Here is a 19,498-nt window from a genome sequence, read left to right as displayed (position 1 = left end):
CTGTGCCAGACCCAGATGTTATGTTCGGAATCCCAGGCCTGGAGCGTGCCCACCCGCCTTCCCTGCCATCCAGCACATGATATGAATACAAAGTCAAGGCCTTTGAAGGAGAGGAGACATTTCCAGCTAGATCCTCCCTGCGGTCACCTTCCTGTGCTCCTCTGGTTTTTGTAAGGCAGAAGGGAATGGCTCCACGTTGGCACACGGCGCTGGCGTCACCTCATTTACAAAGTTAGTGGAAAGAAGGAAAAAAGACAACTCACGGAGTTCTCCATTTAGTCCCTCAATTTACATATTTTTTTTAATTTTTCCTAGTGAATTGGGCCCTGCATGCCTTCCGCATATATGAAACGGCATCAGCGGGGGGAGAAGAAAGCCTGCATCTTTTCCCAGTCTCGGTGTCATTACTGTGTCTCTGTCAGTGTTCCAAAATATAATGGGATTTGTTCGGCTGATTTATCCTGCGTGCCGGCAACATTATCCAGACCCACACTCGGGCCCGAGGAGCGAAGAGGGGGAAGATGCATGGCAACGAGACTGGGGCTAATAAAATTTATTCCTCCTAACAAGGGAATGACCTCCTCCGTAATTCAGCCTGGCGAGCGGGGCCACTGCTTCCCAGCGCCGGCCAGAAAACACACAAACTTAATCATTGTGGTGTGCCCCGCTCCAATTACCGTTCCGGTGGCGGCTCAGGTTGTCTGCAGTAGACAGGGAGAGCAGTGGGGATGTGGAATTGATGGTCTGGGGATGGGGAGGTGGCTCCTGGTCCTTGACAGGCAGCCTCTGGGGACCTCTGAAGCTTAAGGTACCCAAGGAAAGGGACGCACGTGTGGGTTTTGCTTGGTGCCATTCCAAGGCCTTCTTCGGTCTTTCCCAGGGGTCCAGCTTTGGCTTCTGCACTGAACCCATCGTGGAGGTTACCTGCAGAACTGGACTAGTGGAGTTTCATCCGTGTTTCTCTTGCTTGGCCAGCCTGAATCTCTGGTCATGGTGTCCTGGCCCTCTGCTTACCCAGAGGGAGGAACCTGGGGCTCTCAGCAGCTGAGCTAATGAGGAGAAGGTCAGGGCTTTGATCCCTGGGGTTCCTGACTTGGAGCTGCTCTTTGCCTGCCATGCTCAGCAATTCCTAGGAGGGGTGCATTGCTATGGCTGGCCATTGGTTACAGCCTGGAGTGGGCTTAGTGTTCCTCTCTTGGGAAAGCAGCTCAAATTAGTGGCATTAGTTGCCTATTAGAAAGATAACTTGTTATCATGATGAGTGAATGGCCACTTAGACGACCTGTGTTTTGGTACCTATCTCTGTGAGATGCTTAGAAACAGGGCACATAGCTCGTTGGGAATCTCGGTGTGATTCATTGGGCTCTTTTTCCAACCCCAAGACACTTTTCACAAAGCCCCTTCGATAATGTGTTGGTCTAACCAGGTTACTGTGACTGCGGTTTGCTGGCTTCCTCTCTCTTTCTCTGCACATTCACTTCTCCTTCAATCTCATTGAAAAAGACACAATAAAGAGCCGTTCTGAGATAATGTGTTAGTAACTAAGTGGATGAGGTCTCCTTCATGCTCTTTTCTTGACATCTGGGCTCACGGCCGAGGTGTGGGGCCAACCTTTGCCTCTACTGGGGTTTCTCTGGCTCTGAAGTGAGTTTGACTGCCTGGGATCAGCCTGGGCCCTGGGCAGAGCTTCAGACAGGGTTAGAAAGTATGAAAAAGAGGAAAGTTTATGAGAAACAGTAAGCAATCGTAGGGCGATATTGTCTGAGTTTTTGGATCTCTTTGTTTTAGAAACGAGTGCTCAAGGCACATGGGAATATTTTATGGCGAAACAAGCTTTCTGATGAGAGTAACCTTAAGTCAACCAGAGCCTCCCCATGAGGTTCCTGCCTCCCTGAGGACTCTCCCTGCTTCCCTCCCTGCCTGCTGTCAGAGGGCACACAGAGTCGTCTCCAGGGATAGATACGCTGTGGGCATCAGAGCCTGGCACATCTATGAATGCCATGGGGTCAGCGGTTCTATTTGAGATCTGGCCCCAATAAGTGGGGATCATTACTTTCCTGCACTGCAGAGATATACAGCTAGAGTCTGTATTTAGACATGAGCTACTGTACTTACCTGATCAATATCTCCCTTTATAAAGGAATCCCGCATGTGTAATTCACCTAGTCCCTGTTTCCTGTGGAGCTCTACTCTGGTCAGCTCCCAGTATATGTGTGTGTGTGTAAGTGTATTAATTAGTGGGTACATGTTTGGGGCCGCTGAGCATGAAGAATCTAAAGACCTTTACTCTTCCACATCAACAGGCACCTCTTTTTCTTCTAACTTGTGTTTATTTTCTAAACTTCAGCTTTCCCTCTCCTTAGGGACAGGTTGGCCCAGGAAAGGAGGAAGCCCACTCTGATGACTGGCCAAGGGCCTCCTCCAGACAGGAGGTTCGGTTTCTCCCAGAGATCACAGAAGGGCAGGAGGCTTTTCCTGGATGGTAGCAAAAGAAGTCAGGCCTGTCCCTCCAGCAGCCTCTCTCATCCTGGCATGTTGAGAGACCAGTTCCCTGATCCTGGTCCCTTTGGCGCCACCCTCCAGCACCCTAGAGGAAGCCTCTATGTAATACCCTTTTTTTCCCTCCCAACTGGGAATTTGGGGTTCTGGTATCTATTTCTCAGTACCTTGATAGAACACGAGAGGTCATTTTTCTCTTCTGTAAAATGGGGCTGTTCAGTTCTAAGCTCTGGGGTCAATTTCCTCTGAAATTGTACAATGTGTGAAAGCATGGCCATGCCCTGTCCTGGATGGAGAACCCACAATTGACCCCCAGTGTTGCCTCTTCCTTGAAGCCTTACTGCCCCCCTCAGCAGTCATGGTCCCACCCTCTGTCCCTCCAGCCCCGGTGCACAACTGAAGCTGGTCATACATGGCCTTGTCTAGTCATGGACCTGGTCTGCAGGTCCTCTAAGCCATCTTTCTATTGTTAGGTCCTTACCTGCTGCTTGGTGCCTAGTAGATCCTCCTAAACTCTCTTAAGCAAAGTAATCAGCGAGGAACAATAAATACTGCTGTCTTCATTTAGTGCCTCAGTGTCCTCTAGTGGCAACGGAGAGCTCCAGTAGCACAAGAGACCAAAAGTTGGATGGAAAAAGGCCCGACTGAAGGCCCCACAGTGGGTGAGCCTGGGAAGGTCTCAGATGCCTTCTTCCCCATAGTGGTCCAGCCTCCTAGCTTTGGGGGTGGGTGCAGGGTGCTCAGGACTAGATGGCTCGAGGCTGGATGCTACTTTTGCCTTCAGAGAGAGCCGGAGAATGGGTTTGCTCCCAGATGGAAGGATTCATCTCCCTGCTAGGCCAGGAGCTACCATGAGCAATGGGAGGACCAGGTCTGACTTTGTATTTTTCCTTCCTGGGTTCAGAGACGGTGGCTGCCAGCTCAGAGTGGTTGGCAGCTGTATCTCCAGGTGGAGAATTCGCCCATCCCCGAAGGCTCACCTGGTCAGTCTGGGATATTTGTAAACAGTGGATGTCTGGGGTGAAGGGGGAAGCCTATGGCTATGGAAGAGACCAGGTCCCAGAGCTGAGCTAATTGGCCCACAGGGGCATGGACCTGGTGACCTTTATCTCATTAGCGCTGCTTTTGAACCACTGAGCTCTGGTCTAGTTCTGATCTTTCCATAATAAGGACTCGATCTGGGGTTTCTGCAAAGGTGGGGTGACTAAGGGCGGGACTAAAAGAGCTCCACCCGGCAAGAGGGATGCATCTGGAACCAGGCCGGGGGCCATGCTAGCCAGGACAAAGAGTGATTTCAGAATCAGGTCCCCACCCAAGGCCTTATCACTGGAGGGCTTCAGGATGGATTGGCCCAGGTTATGAGGGTGGTGGTGGGGCAGGGGTCGGAGGGTGATGCCCACTGTCTCCCAGGTCTACTCCTTCTTCAGCCGTTCTCAGGGGGTCTCCGCAGAGACCACCAGAAACCGCTGGGGTCCCTGGTGGCTGCTCTGCAGCTCTGCCCTGCAGCCTGGGGAGACTGAGCAGGAAGGATGCTGGCAGCACTTAAAATCCCCTTTCTGTGGAGATGATAGAGCTTTTCAGAGTGCCAGTCTGTCTACAGAGTGGGAGCAATTTCCCTGTAATTGGTAAAGTAACCGTAACTGCTCTGTCATTTGTATGTAGCGACACGTAATTGCACGGTAACCTTTGCCGCTGAGTGCGAGGTAAGCGCGGTAAGCTATTAGATTGTAATTCGGAGTGTCAGCTCTGGCTCCCCACGCCACCTTCACCACCGCTGCTCGGCTCGGGGAGGCGGCCACGGGGCCCCTCTGCCTCCAGGTCTAGTGGGTCCTGCTCTGGTGGTTATGGTTGTCACATGGCGTTCTCTCCTGGGCCTAGTCTGTGGCACCCTCAGCCAGGAAGAGACCCCCGTGGGTGACCTGGGATGGTGCTTCTTACTAAATCATCTGGAAGGGGTTAAGATACAGATCTCTGAGCCCCAGCTCCAGACTTTCTGATTCAGTAGATCTGGGGTGGGGCTGACCAGAATTTGCATTTCTAAGGAGCGGCCCTAACTCTAACCAGGGCTTCCTTGGTGGCTCAGATGGTAAAGAATCTGCCTGCAATGCAAGAGACCCGTGTTTGATCCCTGGGTTGGAAAGATCCCCTGGAGAAGGGAATGGCACACCACTCCAGTATTCTTGCCTGGAGAATTCCATGGACAGAGGAACCTGGCGGGCTACAGTCCATGGGATTCTCCGGGCAAGATTCTCTCAGATCTCAAAGAGTCGGACTAACACACACACCCAGCCCTAACTCTTCTGGACCTAAGACTATTTCTCCTTTATTCAGCCTCATTGGCCTTGATAGATCTTTAGGAAGAACCACCTTTGCTCTTTCATCTTGATAACCTGAGTGCCTTTAATCTTGATCACACCTCTCTGAGACAGGTATCATGAATTTCCCCAAAGATCTAAGACTCACAAAGGTTGTTTGAATTGTCTATGGATGACTTGGAGTCAATCCCTGGGCTGGGAAGATCCCCTGGAGAAGGGAAAGACTTCCCACTTCAGTATTCTGGCTTGGAGAATTCCGTGAACCATATAGTCCATGGGGTCACAAAGACTCGGACACGACTGAGGGGCTTTCACACAACACACAAGGATAACCAACAGGAACCAGAGCTAACCACTCTCTTGTTTGTTTTTGCTGTTCAGTTGCTGAGTTGTATCCCACTCTTGTGAGACCCCATGTGTTGCAGCCCACCAGGCCCCTCTGTCTTTGGGATTTTTCAGGCAAGAATACTGGACTGGGTTGCCATTTCCTTCTCCAGGGGGTCTTCTCAACCCGGGAATCAAACTCAGGTCGCTTGCACTGGCAGGTGGATTCTTTACCACTGAGCCACCAGGGAAGCCCGACACTCTCCTAGCACTTACTAAGGGCCAGACATTGTTCTATGTGAATTAGCCATTGAGTCCTCTCTACAGTACTGGGAAGTATATGCTTTTATTATTATTGTTATCCCTATACTACCCATGAAAACCTGGGGCACACAGAAGTTAAACAACTTGCCCAAGGTCACACAGCACTAAGTGGTGGAGCTGGGATTCTAACCTAGGCTTTCTGGCTCTATTTCCAAAATAGTGTTAGCTATTTTGAGACTCAGGTCTTTATTTAGTCATCCATCAATTCATCCATGCATTTTCCATTTAATGTATATGTCTTAACCTATTATGAACTAGGAACAGAGCTAAGGGTACTGCTGCTGCTGCTGCTGCTGCTAAGTCGCTTCAGTCGTGTCCGACTCTGTGCGACCCCATAGACGGCAACCCACCAGGCTCCCCCGTCCCTGGGATTCTCCAGGCAAGAACACTGGAGTGGGTTGCCATTTCCTTCTCCAATGCATGAAAGTGAAAAGTGAAAGTGAAGTCGCTCAGTCGTGTCCTACTCTTAGTGACGTCATGGACTGCAGCCTACCAGGCTCCTCCATCCATGGGATTTTCCAGGCAAGAGTACTGGAGTGGGGTGCCATTGCCTTCTCCGAGCTAAGGGTACAAACATGCCTAAAATACGGTGCCATCCTTGAGCTCATGGCCAGCCCCCAGAATCCAGTGGATCACCAGTCTCACTTTACAAGTCAGGCACCCCATGAGGACATCTGTGCAAAACAGATCTGGTATCTTCATAATGGGAGAAGGCAATGGCACCCCACTCCAGTACTCTTGCTGGAAAATCCCATGGATGGAGGAGCCTGGTGGGCCGCAGTCCATGGGGTCGCTAAGAGTCCGGCACGACTGAGCGACTTCACTTTCACTTTTCACTTTCATGCATTGGAGAAGGAAATGGCAACCCACTCCAGTGTTCTTGCCTAGAGAATCCCAGGGACGGGGGAGCCTGGTGGGCTGCCGTCTATGGGGTCGCAGAGTCAGACATGACTGAAGTGACTTAGCAGCAGCAGCAGCATCTTCATAACGGGCCAGAAGGAATCCCAGAGGCTATGGCCCTGTCTGAGGCTTTGGGGTCTGTTCACGGGGTGCCCACTGCATACATTCCCATGCAGCAGACCCTAATCTTTTCCCTGGTAAGAATGAAGCTGCTGTCTAATGAATAAGCCCTGGAGAGGTGGCCAGAGCTCATTCGTGGGTATTTGTGGACTGGCAGGGGACAGGGCCTGCAGGCGCGCCCGGCTCCTGATTACCACAGAGTCCAGCCCCTTCCTGGCTCCTCTGGCTCCAGCTCTAATCTTGCTGTTAATGGGGCCCAGGGGAGGGCTCGGCCAGGGCTGGAGGAGCACACACTCTCCTTTCCTGTTGCCCAAGGTGCTCAGGAATCCACTCCAGCCTTTGCTTGTCGAAGGTGTTCGCCAATTAGGCTTCCCTTCCACGGGTCCTGGCATCTGCTCCCTACACCCCAGCCCCCCAGGGTCTGCAGGCCCTGTGGGACCCTCCCTCTGTTCCTCTCCTCCCATGCAGCAATTACTCTGATGCTTTGGCTCAGACTCTGAGGGTGGTGTCCTCAGAGAGCTATGCTCTGGCAGGGGGCACGCAAGGGCCACTCCCTGCTGCACCCTTCCCCCCCCCACCCCCGAAGGCTGTTCTGAGCAGGATTTCCATCAGGAAAATGAACCCGAAGAAACACTGTACCTTGAGGGTTCCCGTTTAGCCAGTGCCTTCACACCTGTTGTGTCACCTTGGTCTCAGGATGAGCCAGTCTTGCTTTTTACTGTCAAGGAATGGTAGGCCCAGAGAGTGGGAGGAGGCTGTGCCAAGGTGTATGCTTGGGAAGCTGCTCAGCTGCCGTGTGAGCCCAAGTCTTGTGTTTTCTCCCACTCCTTCACTGTTAAAAATCCTTCCCTTATCAATCCCGGCTGGAGGAAGCGAAGAGTAAGACCCCGCCCCCACCCTATGCCACAGTTGGGGACCTCAGCTTCCATGCACACCCAGGCTGGTGTCTGGTCCAGGCTCCTGGCCCAGCATCTCCATCACCCTTGTTTCAGCTAGGGCTCCGCTCAGATGGGAGAAACCAAGACACAGGGGAGTCTGAGTGGGAAGCTATCTTTGTCTCCAGAATCCTAGGGCCACGGTAGGAGCCCCAGTTGAGGCCTTTGCTTCATTTGAGCCTGATGACAATACCATGAGGTCAGCAATTTGGGGATGTACCTGCAGGTCTAGGTGAGGAGCCCGGAATCTGCCCCCTGTGTGGGTCTCACAGGGAGCTGACTTGAGCTGAAACTGGTGGAGTCCTGGCTGCCAGGACACCAGGCTGAGCTGTTCTCATGCCCCCCCCACCATGAAAACATTCCTCACCAGGGCTTTTGCGGTGCAAGATGCTGCCGTGGTAAACACTTGTGGGTCCCTGACTTTCTGCCTCTGAGCAAGCAAGGATTTAATGCAGCCATTGGCTGAATACACACTTTTGTTTTTGTAGGTGGATGTTTTTCATCTCATGTTCTGCCCAGTGAAGAAGAAAGGTATCTAGTTACTTAAAACTCAGAATTGCAGTCCTGGGGGCTGAACAACCTGAGTCGTGTCAGGTCAAGGTGGTGGGAAACATGGACAGCCTTGTTCCCTGCCTCAGTTTCCCCTTGTGGAGAGTGGACAGTCCTTCAGCCTTATCCACTTGGAAAATGGTAGTAGTGGGTGAGATCCTTTGGCTAATGGCAGACATCCTGGTAGCACAGTTTAGGGCTGAGAAAGTCCAGGGTGAGGACAGGACCAGAGGCAGGAATGTGCAAGGCCATGAAGATCCCTAAGCTGCCCTCTGAATGCTTGGCAGTCACCGTGGTTATGTCTACCAGGGAGAAGACATTGTCTGTCCTTTATCTGGGCTTTGTCCTTCCTGTTTCCTCTCCATCTCTTCTACTCTCCACCCTAGCTGTCTCTCCCTTCCCTAGTTCCTCATTTTAGGAAAGAACCATAAACGTCAAACTGGACCTTGAAAGCTTCCTCCTGCCTTTGACTCCTGCAGTTGTTTTTGGAGGGAGTGGAGGTAGTAGAGGCTTCCCTAGTGGCTCAGACAGTAAAGAATCCACCTGTGATGCAGAAGACCTGGGTTTGATCCCTGGGTCGGGAAGATCCCCTGGAGAAAGCAATGGCAACCCACTCCAGTATTCTTGCTATAGACAGAGAAGCCTGGTGGGCTACAGTCCATGGGGTTGCAAAGAGTCGGACACGACTGAGCGAGGTAGGGGTTGTGTTTGGTCTGGGCTGTTGGATTAGATGATGCGAGAGAGGCCAAAGGCAGGATGTGGGGTGGATGTCTGCTCTGCACGAGGCTGTAAGTGCTCCCTCCCTGCCCTGGCTGCCCCCACCACAATAAGAGGGAGGTCGAGATGCTCGGCACACAGACATTGCCTGTCACCCCTGCCCCCCACTGCTGGGAGGGAGCTGAGGGCCCCTGAATCCCTGGAAAGCTTGGAGTTGGCCACTTTGACGTGGCTCTGCTGGCAAGAGCCTGCCTGCTGGTTCTCCAGAAGCCTCTTCCTTTGGCTGGACTGGAGCTTTTAAAAAAATGACACCTTGTATTTTATTTCCCTGCTTTCTCCGAAAAGTCCAAAGGCGTTTACAGGCATGAGCTCTATAGGCTTTATGGATGCCCATCAAAAAGCGGGGTTTGTTTCCTTCATTTTTATAGAGTGGAAAATCAAAGCATAGAGAGATGGAATGACTCTTAGGAGAGACAGTTCTTCTGAGAAAAAGGGGGAAATCCATTGTAGGATCTTTGAGCCTCAGGGAGGTCTGTGCCAACCCCTAAGCTGCTCAGTGGGGGGCACTGGAGGCCCCTCAGCAGCCACTGTCAAGGTCTTCACCACTCCCTAGGAGGACTCCCTAGCTGTGACCCTCTGCTTACATGGGGATCTGGGAGGCTGGAATAAAACAGGGAGAGACTCAGCTAAAACACTGGGGGTAGGGTAGGGTGCAGAAATGGCTTTACTTGTTGGTTCCTGACTCCTGAAATTGTCTTGGAATCAGAAGCCAGAGTTGGGTCCCTGTGTCCCACAGCGTACCTGGGAATCCCGGGAATGTCCTCTTTAAGGGATGCTAAGAGGTGTTCCTGTGAAAAAATGGTTTAGGAAATAAATTGTTTGGAAAAAATGCTGAGAGAATTTTAAAGCTATTTCTTCCTAAAAAGACTTTTCAGACCTTTTTTTGTAACAATTAGAAATATCTTACATGATGTTAGAATGCACTGGGTTTCAGGACATTGCCCAAAATCCTTTGCCCAAGGAACCCGTTTATGGTGGAAAATCCTGTGGGACTTGTGTTCCATGGAAGGCATTTTGGGAAATGCTGGTGAGAGTCTGACAGTGTCAGGGCTGCCCTTCTTCACTATGCTGTGAAAGAAAAAGGAGGCTGAGATGGGACGTAGGGAGGCACCTGTGGCCCGACTGAATTCAGCCACAAACTTTCCACTCCTCCCATTGCTCCTTTCCCCAACCAACTGTCCATACACGTCTCTGCCATGGTGTTGGCGTACACGTATTAACATTCCTATTTTTCTGTTCCACACCTTTGTGTCCTGATCTGTGTGTCTGCTCAACAGTAAGTGTGTAGATATGGAGACCTTGCCCCACTCACTCCTTATCAGGGATGTCTGGGTCCCATGCGCGTGAGTGGTGGCCAGTACCTTCCCAAGTCATGGTGATGATGGGCTGTCAAGATGGTACCTGGAGCAGTTGGAGGTGGGGCAGAGAGGCTGCAGAGTATGGTAGAAAGAAGACTCCAGGGATCTGTGACTTTCTGCCATGTGACTTTCTGCAATCTACCTAGATGACTGTTGACAGGCAACCTAGTTTCTTTGGAGCTGAGTTTTTCATGTGATAAAGCAGAGATTTATACCAGGTGATTCATTTCTAAGGACTCTGCTAGCTCCAGAGTTTCCTGACTCAGTACCTCCGAGAGTTGCCCAGCTGCTTGCTTCTAATTCTTCTCCCTGTTCCTTTTCAGCTCTTAACCATTGATGACAACTTCTGTGGCCTGGATATGAACGCCCCCCTGGGCGTGTCAGAGATGGTGCGTGGCATCCCCGTCTTCACAGAGGACAGGGACCGCATGACTTCTGTCATCGCTTACGTCTACAAGAATCACTCTCTGGCCTTTGTGGGCACCAAAAGTGGCAAGCTGAAGAAGGTAGGACAAGGGGTAGTCATTTTGGTGATTGTATGGACAGCCTGTCCCCAGCAGGATGGATATTGGCTTGTGTTCTCTTACTACCCCGGGCCTGGTTGGTGAGTGATACAGGTTTGCACCAAGAAGGTGTCTTGCTGTTTTGAGGTCGACAGTGGTATTCTTGTCCCTTCTCTGCCTTCACATGAGGATTGTTGTAGGACTCACACTGGGTGAGTGTGTGGCTCCACCTCTTCTGTGGGCTGGTGTGCTCCTGAGAGGTGTGCGTCTCCAGGCTCCTAGTCTAAATGGTGTGCTCTGGCCAACGTGGGCTTATGCCCTAAGGCAAGACCCTTATTAGGCATGGATGGTTGGGAAGGATGGACAGGGGCAAGGGATGTGCCTGTTCCTCCCTCTTCAGCCTTTCTGGTTTGTGCATCCATCTGGAATCCATTTAGGGAACAGATGGAGGAAAGTATATAGTACCCACTGGAATTGCTATTGGGGCTAAGAGCCAGATTGTGGGACGAGGAAACCATGGATGCTGTGGGAGCACAGAAATGCCTGCAGGTGGAGTTGAACCGTGTGATCCGGGGACATGAGCTTTCCTCCTCGTTCTCCAGAAGCTTGCTGGCTTCAGTGGTACTGGGTGACCATGGCTTATCCGCTGTGTTTCATGTCCCCATCTATGCAGAAGTACTCTGTCACCTGCTTGGCTTGGGCTCTCATCTTAGTGGGTTGTTGGCACTGGTCCCCCAGAGTGCCCTTCTTGCTTGGACCAAAGCCTTTCTAAAACTCAAGGCAGTAGGTCCTGTTTTCTATTGGCTGATAATCATACTTCACGCTTTCTCCTGGGAAATACTGATGATGCCATGCGGAGATCCTGCTTGTTTTAATTAGGCTTCCCCTGGAATTTTCTGGACATCGTGTGGTTCAGATGGATGAAGCAGCGGTGCCTTATCTGAGACCGAGTTTTGATGCCTGCTTTTCTCTTTGCTATGTTTGTCGGTATGAGCTTGATGGTCAAGGGGAAATGCTGTCTGCAAATCTCGAGATTGTACCTGTTACCCTGTTCTATGGTGTGACAGCCCATTCCAGCCATTGTTTTTCTCTCTTCAGATTGTGCATCTTTGTGGAACAGGTGGTGGGGCTGGAGGGTGGGAGTGTGGAGGGGGAGAGGCAGGGAGCAGAGTGTGTGTGGGTTGGGGATGTGTGTGGAGCAGTTACATGGCTAGCGGCTGGAAGAGAAAGCGTATGTTGGTGAAATGCCATGGCACGAAGTGAGAGTGATGCAGGCAGCCCACCACGCGTTGGGATCACCCTCCTCATTGTAGTGTCCTGCCTTCTATGTCAATGAACAGATTCATTTAACCTTTGTCCTTACAGCTTGAAGAATGATATTACCTAGTCACCTGCCTTTCTGCGAAGACTATGTTAAACGCAACTGAATATTTCCTTGCTGCCTTGGCCTTCTCGTTGTGATTACTACTCACACAGTGGACAGGGCTCATGGACGCCCAGGGAGGATGCTGGGAAGTGCAGGCATGTTGTGTCTGATCGTTGCGGCCTTCCCAGCTCTTCCTCTAGGGCACCTTGTCACTTATCCCTTCCAGATGCTGCCTGGTCCACATCAGCACCCTGCCTCCTCCCTGAGCTGTAGCTTCAGCTTTCAGTGAGCTGGGAAATCAGATAACCAAACTTGCTGAAATTATGTCTGATAAGCCTCCGTATAAGCCAAGGAGGGGGAAGTCCACGAGCTTTAGAGCAGGGACTTCGGGAAAAGATGTTTCTGTTGGTTGCTCAGGTGATTTCATTCTTCATGAGGATTCAACGAGTTCGATTTGCTGGCAAAGTGGATTCTAAATACCAAAGTCATTCCCATATACAAGTCACACAGTGAAATGTCTGTTGACCTGCTTTGCTTGCTCTGATGGTTAAATAAGCACTGTTGAGGGGTTGCACAGAGTCGGACACGACTGAAGCGACTTAGCAGCAGCAAAGGGTAAATAAGTAAGTGAAGGAACTGGGAGTGCTTTAGGTCTTGTCTCTACTAAGCCCATCTCAGTGGAAGGGAGAGGTGACTTTTTTCAATGTTCTGGAAGGTTCCAACCCCCTCAACTTCCTACCAGGGGCCAGAGGATCTTTTCACTTGCTGGCCAGACCAAGTAGACCATAAAGAATTTTTTTTTTTTTTGCTATTGTCTGAGCTGGTGGGTATATGGTGTCTGTGATATAAACATTGAGAATTCACTGCAAACAACAGAACAGAAAGTTATTTTCTCTTGGGGGGCGGGGGGAGATGTTTCCTGGCCATGGCTGCATCGTAAACCTAAGTTGGTTGACTTGCAAATAAATGTGTGCTCTTGGTCAGAGGGTGGTCAGAGGCTGATGGGGGCTGACTCTCTCACCTGTGGAAGCCGGTCCCCTGTTGGGGGTCAGAGCGAGGCCCATCTCTGTGAGTGGGGGCTGAAGACACCTCCAGGACCCCGGGCAAGCCAAGTGCACACATACATCCATTGTGGGGCAGGCTGTGAGCAGAGCCTTGCCTTGAAGTGTGCCCCGAGGTCAGCCAGGCTGGCCATGACAGGCCACACCTGACCGGGGGCTTTAGGGCTTTATAAACTGTGGACTGGCATTTCTCATCTTTTACTTTGGAGCAGGGGGTGGGGGCGAGGTTCTCTTTCAGTCACCTGGGACATTACATTTAATTTCCAGGACTGTAGTGGCACTGGTGAAGCGTAAACATTTGAGAAGTAGGGCCAGAGAGTCATGTGTAGGGGAATGAGCCAGTGGCCCTCCTGGGGGAAAGCCAGGCCATGGGGGCAGCCAAACTTTCTGCTCCACGAGCTCAGAGTGGTGGCCTTTTTAATAGTTTTGCTGAAGCCCAGCTACACTCCTGCAGACTCAGCCGGCCCTGGGGGACAGTCTGAATAGGGAAAGGAAAGCTGGGCCGCCGCGTCTGTTGTTTGAAATAATAAAAAGCGAAACTGGCCCATTTATTTATTTTTTTCTAAACAATAGAATTCCCCACCACTCTGGCTCACTGAGCACCACTCCCCTTCCCCTGTCATAACTCTGTCCTGCTTTTCCCAGAGGTTATCAGGACCCCATTCACTCTTTGGGCAGAGACCCAGCCGTGGAAAGCTGTGGGGCTGCAGGAGGATTTAGTGGGAAGTTTTGTGAGCTACTGAAACTGGGGGCTCAGGATAATAGAAATCATACAGCCGCCGTAATTACAGAGCCGGCTTCTCTGAGCCCTGTAATAATCTCCCGCATGAATCAAGGGCCTTGCAGCATTCTTTGCGATATGACAAGGGACTCAAGGTGGGAAGGCTAGGCGGGAGAGGGTTAGGGGGTTTGCTAAGAGTAAGGGACTTTGCTGTGAGTTTCAGGAGTTCAGGAGCTAGTCTGTGGCAGCTATCCATGGGCTGCCCTGAAAATTACTGACTTTCCATTTTGTTTGAAAGGTATGGGTCCCCATCATTGGCAACCTTGTCTCTGATGACTGTAATTTTACTCCTTTAGTGCACACATCACATGAGGCAGGGGGAAAGGAGGTGAGGAAAGTACCAATTTGGATGTCTTTTATTTTTTCTGATCTGTGTGTGTGTGTGTGTTATGGCTGGCATTGGCACATAAATGCTCCAGTCATCAGGAGGTGCCTAGAAATTTAGGAATAAGTTATGGGCTGTTACAGTTTCAACTACAGGTTAAACTCTTAAGGCCAGCACCATTCTGATTTGCTTTAAGGTGTCCATATAAATCTGAAAACCTTTGACCCAAGTTGGGGAAATGAGGTCAGTGTTGCCTTGGAGGACAAGATCTCTTTGCTTAAATATTCCAGCTCCGATTTCTCTGTCTCTTGCATTTTTACCACTAAGTGATCATATTTTATGGCTGCTGTTCAGCAGTGAATTACTGCCTGACATTAGTGGGAGAGACTAATGTTCATCGTGAACCAGAACATCATAAACTTTCACCTGAGGTGTGATTGCTCCTTTCATTTTGTGATTGCATCTTTCCTGGGTGTTTTGTTAGGTTGAACTGCACACACCAAGGGGCGGAGCACTGGGAGAATGTTGGGTAAGCAGAACCCTGGCTGGCCTTGCTGTTGGCTTGTAGTCGGATGTGTGTGTGTGTGTGTGTGTGTGTGCATGCACACACACACAGCCTCTCTTGTGTGGGTGTGTGTCAGCATGGAGAGTCACAGGAGTAGAGAACATAAAGTCATTCTTCTTGGGAATTGTCATGCAGCTTAATTCAGTCTTCCTACATTTTTTTTGTGAGCCTGTTTGAATTTTGTTTTTTTTTTACTTTTTATTTTATTGACATATAGTGGATTTATAATATTGTGTTAGTTTCAGGTGTACAGTAAAGTGGTTCTGTTATACATATCTAGCTTTTCTTTTTCAAATTCTTTTCCCTTGCCAGTTATTACAAAATATTGAGTAGAGTTCCCTGTGCTATATAGTAAGTCCTTGTTGGTAACCTATTTTATATCTATTTCATATATAATAATGTATATATGTTAATCCCAAACTAATTTATCCCTCCCTCTCTTTCCCCTTTGGTAACCATATATTTGTTTTCTATGTCTATGAGTCTGTTTCGTATATAAATTCATTTGTATCAGATTTTTTAGATTTCACACATAAATGATATCATACGTATCTGCCTTTTTCTGTCTGAGCCTGTTTGGAATTGATTTGCCTGTGTTCCTTAGGCCCTGAACACAGATCCAGAAGGGCAACTAGCAGAGGTGGAGGGAGACTCGCCTGAGGCTGTGTCATTCTGAACATAAGCTCTCAGAAACAGATGCTGCGTGTGTGGGTGTTTCTGCAGTGCTCGAGTCACAGGGCAACACCAGATCAGAGGTGTGCAGCCCCTGCCTTGCAACTTCCTCAGTGTATCTGAGAACTCTTTAATATTCACCTGGAAATTTATCCATAAATCAATTGATAATAACTAATAACAACGATAATAACAAAATAAAAACAATAATAATAACAACAATAAGTTAACGAAAAAGAAACTCATGTCATGGAAAGCTCTCTAGATGACTGGAGGCATCACAAAATTCAGTGGAGACAGTTGAAACTCCAGCTTGCCCTGCGATCAGAGCAGAACCTGAGTGTGCCGGATATAAGGTTTGGGCGTTCCCTCTGTTATGTTGTTGTTTGGTCTCTCAGTTGTGTCCAACTCTTTGCGGCCCCATGGACTGCAGCATGCTGGCTTCCCTGTCCTTCACCATCTCCCAGAGTTTGCTTAAACTCACATCCATTGAGTCAGTGATGCCATCCAACCATCTCATCCTCTGTTAGTTTTTCAAACCAGAGAGGCTTTGCTTGTGGGTAGTCACTCAAGCAGAAGGGAAAAAGAAATGTTGAAGTATCAATGCCAGACAATTTCCATAATGAGAAGAGTGCATCAGAGTTGTTGGCTTTTTGTTGTCATTGTTGTCGTGCTGTTTTTGCATTTCCCACCCCTGGTTTTGCAAGTATTAGGCCCACGTAGATCTTAACCTATGGGTTGAGTGAGGGGGATGCTGAGGCTGAGATGCTGCAAACAGAAGAGTGCAACAGATGTTCCAGGGACCCTCTTTTCTCTGACTTCATGTCTAAGGAGGGACAGAGAGATGGCTGGTCATTCAAGCCTGGGGGTCCTGGGACTGGCCTTCAAACCAGCCTTGCCTCGTGCCCTTCCATCCACTCCTTGTGGCCCTCCTCCCGCTTCGTTTCAGTCTCCTCAGCTGGGCTGTAGGCCTTTTTGTTCACGTTGTACCTGGGAGATGTGGCAACCAGCTCAGCTGGCAGTAGCCTCTTGTGTGTGTGTGTTGGTCGCTCAGTTCTGTCCGACTCTTTGTGACCCCATGGACTATAGCCCGCCAGACTCCTCTGTCCATGGAATTCTCCAGGCAAGAATACTAGGGTGGGTTGTCATTTCCTTCTCCAGGGGATCTTCCTGACCCAGGTCTCCTGCATTGCAGGTGAATTCTTAGCATCTGAACCATCCTCTTGGGCATATCTTATATTCCTGAACAACATCAAGCCCTCACTCAACCATCCTTTTTGTGTAAATGTGTTCCCACTTGTGCTATTTTCTTATCCTTCCCTACTTTTCACTACTCAGCCCTGAGGCTCACCCTCTGTCCTGCAGGTCTCTGGGCGGGGATCCCAAGCGGTCACCAGTGCTGACCCAAGTGGGGTTAGAGTGGTGTCCTCTCAACGGTGCGTCTGCTGCAGCCCCTCTCAAGGCAGTTGGACCCCAAGAGCTGGGGCTTAGACTTGTTCTCCTCCTGGTGTCCTCTTTAAACACACTTTGAGCTTCCCAGAAAATACTACCCTGGAAGCATTTGTCGTTCTTTTTTCCAAATGATCATTGCTAGTGCACATGACTTAAGGAGATGATTTTAAATGAGCTTTGCCAATTCAAGATTTATTGATACATGTGTGCCATTTTTTTGAATCATATGTGTGTATATATATATATATATCTACATTTGTGTAGAATGATCCTGATTATAAATTAAAGCACAGACATTAAAATTAAAGAAAGTGCTGCAGAAACACCCCAAATCATAGAGCGTGCTCAGTCATCTGATGCTCAAATGCCAGGCACGCTGGAGGAATTTATCCAGTGACACATGCAATTGAAGTAAAATATTGTGCTTTACAAGAACATATCATTAAAATGAAAACTAGCGGCATATCAGGAGTCTGGCCATGTAACCAAGACAACAAAGATGGGAAAGGATGAAAGGCATGATGTTCCAGAGGAAAAGGGAGGAGGCAGGAGGCAAGAGGAGGAGGTGGGGCACCTAGCCGTCAATGGTCCCCTCACTACTGGGCTCATAGCTTATCAGTTTTGGACGGGAAGAGGATAGAATCTGGATGGTGATCCTGGTGGAGGCTCCAAGCCAGGATAGGACCAGGGATGGGGAAGGCAGTGTAGCCAAATTGACTTAGAGTCCACCCGTGGAAGCTCTGATTGGGGGGTATGGTCTGCTTATAGTTCCTACTTGTTCTCGAGTGACTTCCCATGAATTCCATGCTTCCTGGTGCTGTCATGGTGCTTCTTCCAGCAGCTTTGGTTTCTCATAGAGGCATTCCTGGTGACTTCTAAACAACTCCTCACATCTCCCACATTCACTCCATGCCTTCTATCCCACCCCCAGGGGACACAGATGTATTGATTATGGACTGCTGTGTGACAAATGACCCCAACACAGAGGCTTTAACAAATTTATCTCACAGAGTTTATGGGGCAGGAATCCAGGTCTGGCTTAGCTAAGTCCTCTGGCTCAGAGGACTATAATCAAAGTGTTGTCTGGAGCATCCATCGTCTCCAGCTCAAGGCCGGAGTTGGGGAGGATCCTCTTCTAAGATCATGCACTTGGCAGTGCAAGGCCTCAGGTCCTCACTGGAAACCTCGGCCCCTGGCCACGTGGTCCCCATGATGGCCACTCACACAACAGGGCAGCTGAGAGAGGGAGCCAACAAGAGGCGGCGAGCACGATGACAGCCAGATTTTCTGAAACCTAACTTCAGAGATGACTTTTGTGGCATCCTGTTATTAGAAGCCAGTCACATGGTCCAGCCTACACTCAGGGGAGGGGCTTCCACAATGGTATGGATAAGGAGGCAGGGGTCCTTAAGGTCACCTTAGGTCCTTAAGGTCACCTTAGGTCCTTAAGGTCACTTAGAGGCTGCCTGCCACATGATGACTGTTTCTAAACCATCAAGGACCCCTGAACCAGTACTTTTAAAGTTCAAGTTGACTTTTAGTGGTATAGGAAGAAGCACAGCCTTACTCAGGAACCATCATGGCACCAGCACTGAATCCTGACTTTGGGCTCCCACAGACTTTGATTGACATAGGAGAGAACCCAAAGGATGGACAACAAGGGGCGAAGTGGCCTGCTACACTCATAGGGCCAGAGGGCAGCACATCGTCTTGAGTGGGTGGGTGGTCTGGGAGCTTGGGGAGGCGTCCCTGGGGACCCAGCTTATCTTAGGGAAAGGGTAGTAATTTGTGATGGTGGATAAGCGAGACTTACCTTTCATGTCAGTAACTGATGAGAGCTCTGATTCCACGGAGAATCCTTGCCCCCTGACTCTGGCCTCTTTGGGGGATCACCTAGCTTTTAAAGTGAAGGAAGCAAAGAGAAAGTTGCTCAGTCATGTCTGACTCTTTGAGACCCAATGGACTGTAGCCCCCCAGGCTCCTCTGTCCCTGGGGATTCTCCAGGCAAGGATACTGGAGGGGGTTGCCACGCCCTCCTCCAGGATATCTTCTCCACTCAGGGATCAAACCCAGGTCTCCTGTATAGTTGGTGGATTCTTTACCAACTGAACCATGATGGTGGAGTAGAAGGACGTGTGCTCATCTTTGACCTCGCTTTTAGGAAGGGGTCATTTTCCTGTGGATTGCGCCTGGCAGGAAAGAGGATGGGAAGGGGACCACCGTGCTTTGAACACCTCGTAGGCAGCAGGCACTGTTCTAGGTGCTTCCCTTGTGTTGTGTACATTGATCATCTCATGGCATCCTCAGCCTTTCCTTTCAGGTAAAGACTACAACCTCCCTTCTACACAGGAGGAGAGGGCTTGAGTAACTCACTAGAGGGCGTGCAATTTGATCTAAGGTCTGCCCTCGCTGATACAGGCAAGTCATGGACTCTACCTGTGGCTACGTTCTCGGCCTGTGGGTAAATCTTACCTCCTGCCTCTGGCCAGCATACCTGTTGGCCAGAACCTTCCTACTTTCCTTTCCTTCCCTCTGTCTCTGCCCTGGCTCAGGGCCCCAGTGGTCAAGTGTGGACGGTTGTAACTGAATTCCCCATCTCAAGGCGCCCCCCCCACTTTAATTTCCTGTAGATTGTGCCAGACTCATCTATCTAAAACAGCTCCAGTTCTCTC

The 19,498-nt window shown here is 50.0% G+C and overlaps 1 protein-coding gene across 2 annotated transcripts in view; it reads left to right on the top strand.

The window, feature by feature from the left end:
• Positions 1-19,498, top strand: part of PLXNA4 (plexin A4) — a 482,520-nt gene that overhangs the window by 84,415 nt on the left and 378,607 nt on the right. For both annotated transcript variants that reach the window (XM_005205749.3, NM_001191504.3), the window contains one exon: positions 10,425-10,607. In XM_005205749.3, the coding sequence (XP_005205806.1) occupies positions 10,425-10,607 (183 nt within the window). The remainder of the gene's footprint in view (positions 1-10,424; positions 10,608-19,498) is intronic.

This window comes from Bos taurus, chromosome 4 (genome assembly GCF_002263795.3).
Source record: "Bos taurus isolate L1 Dominette 01449 registration number 42190680 breed Hereford chromosome 4, ARS-UCD2.0, whole genome shotgun sequence".
Taxonomy (NCBI): domain Eukaryota; kingdom Metazoa; phylum Chordata; class Mammalia; order Artiodactyla; family Bovidae; genus Bos; species Bos taurus.
This window is presented reverse-complemented; position numbering and strand designations above follow the sequence as displayed.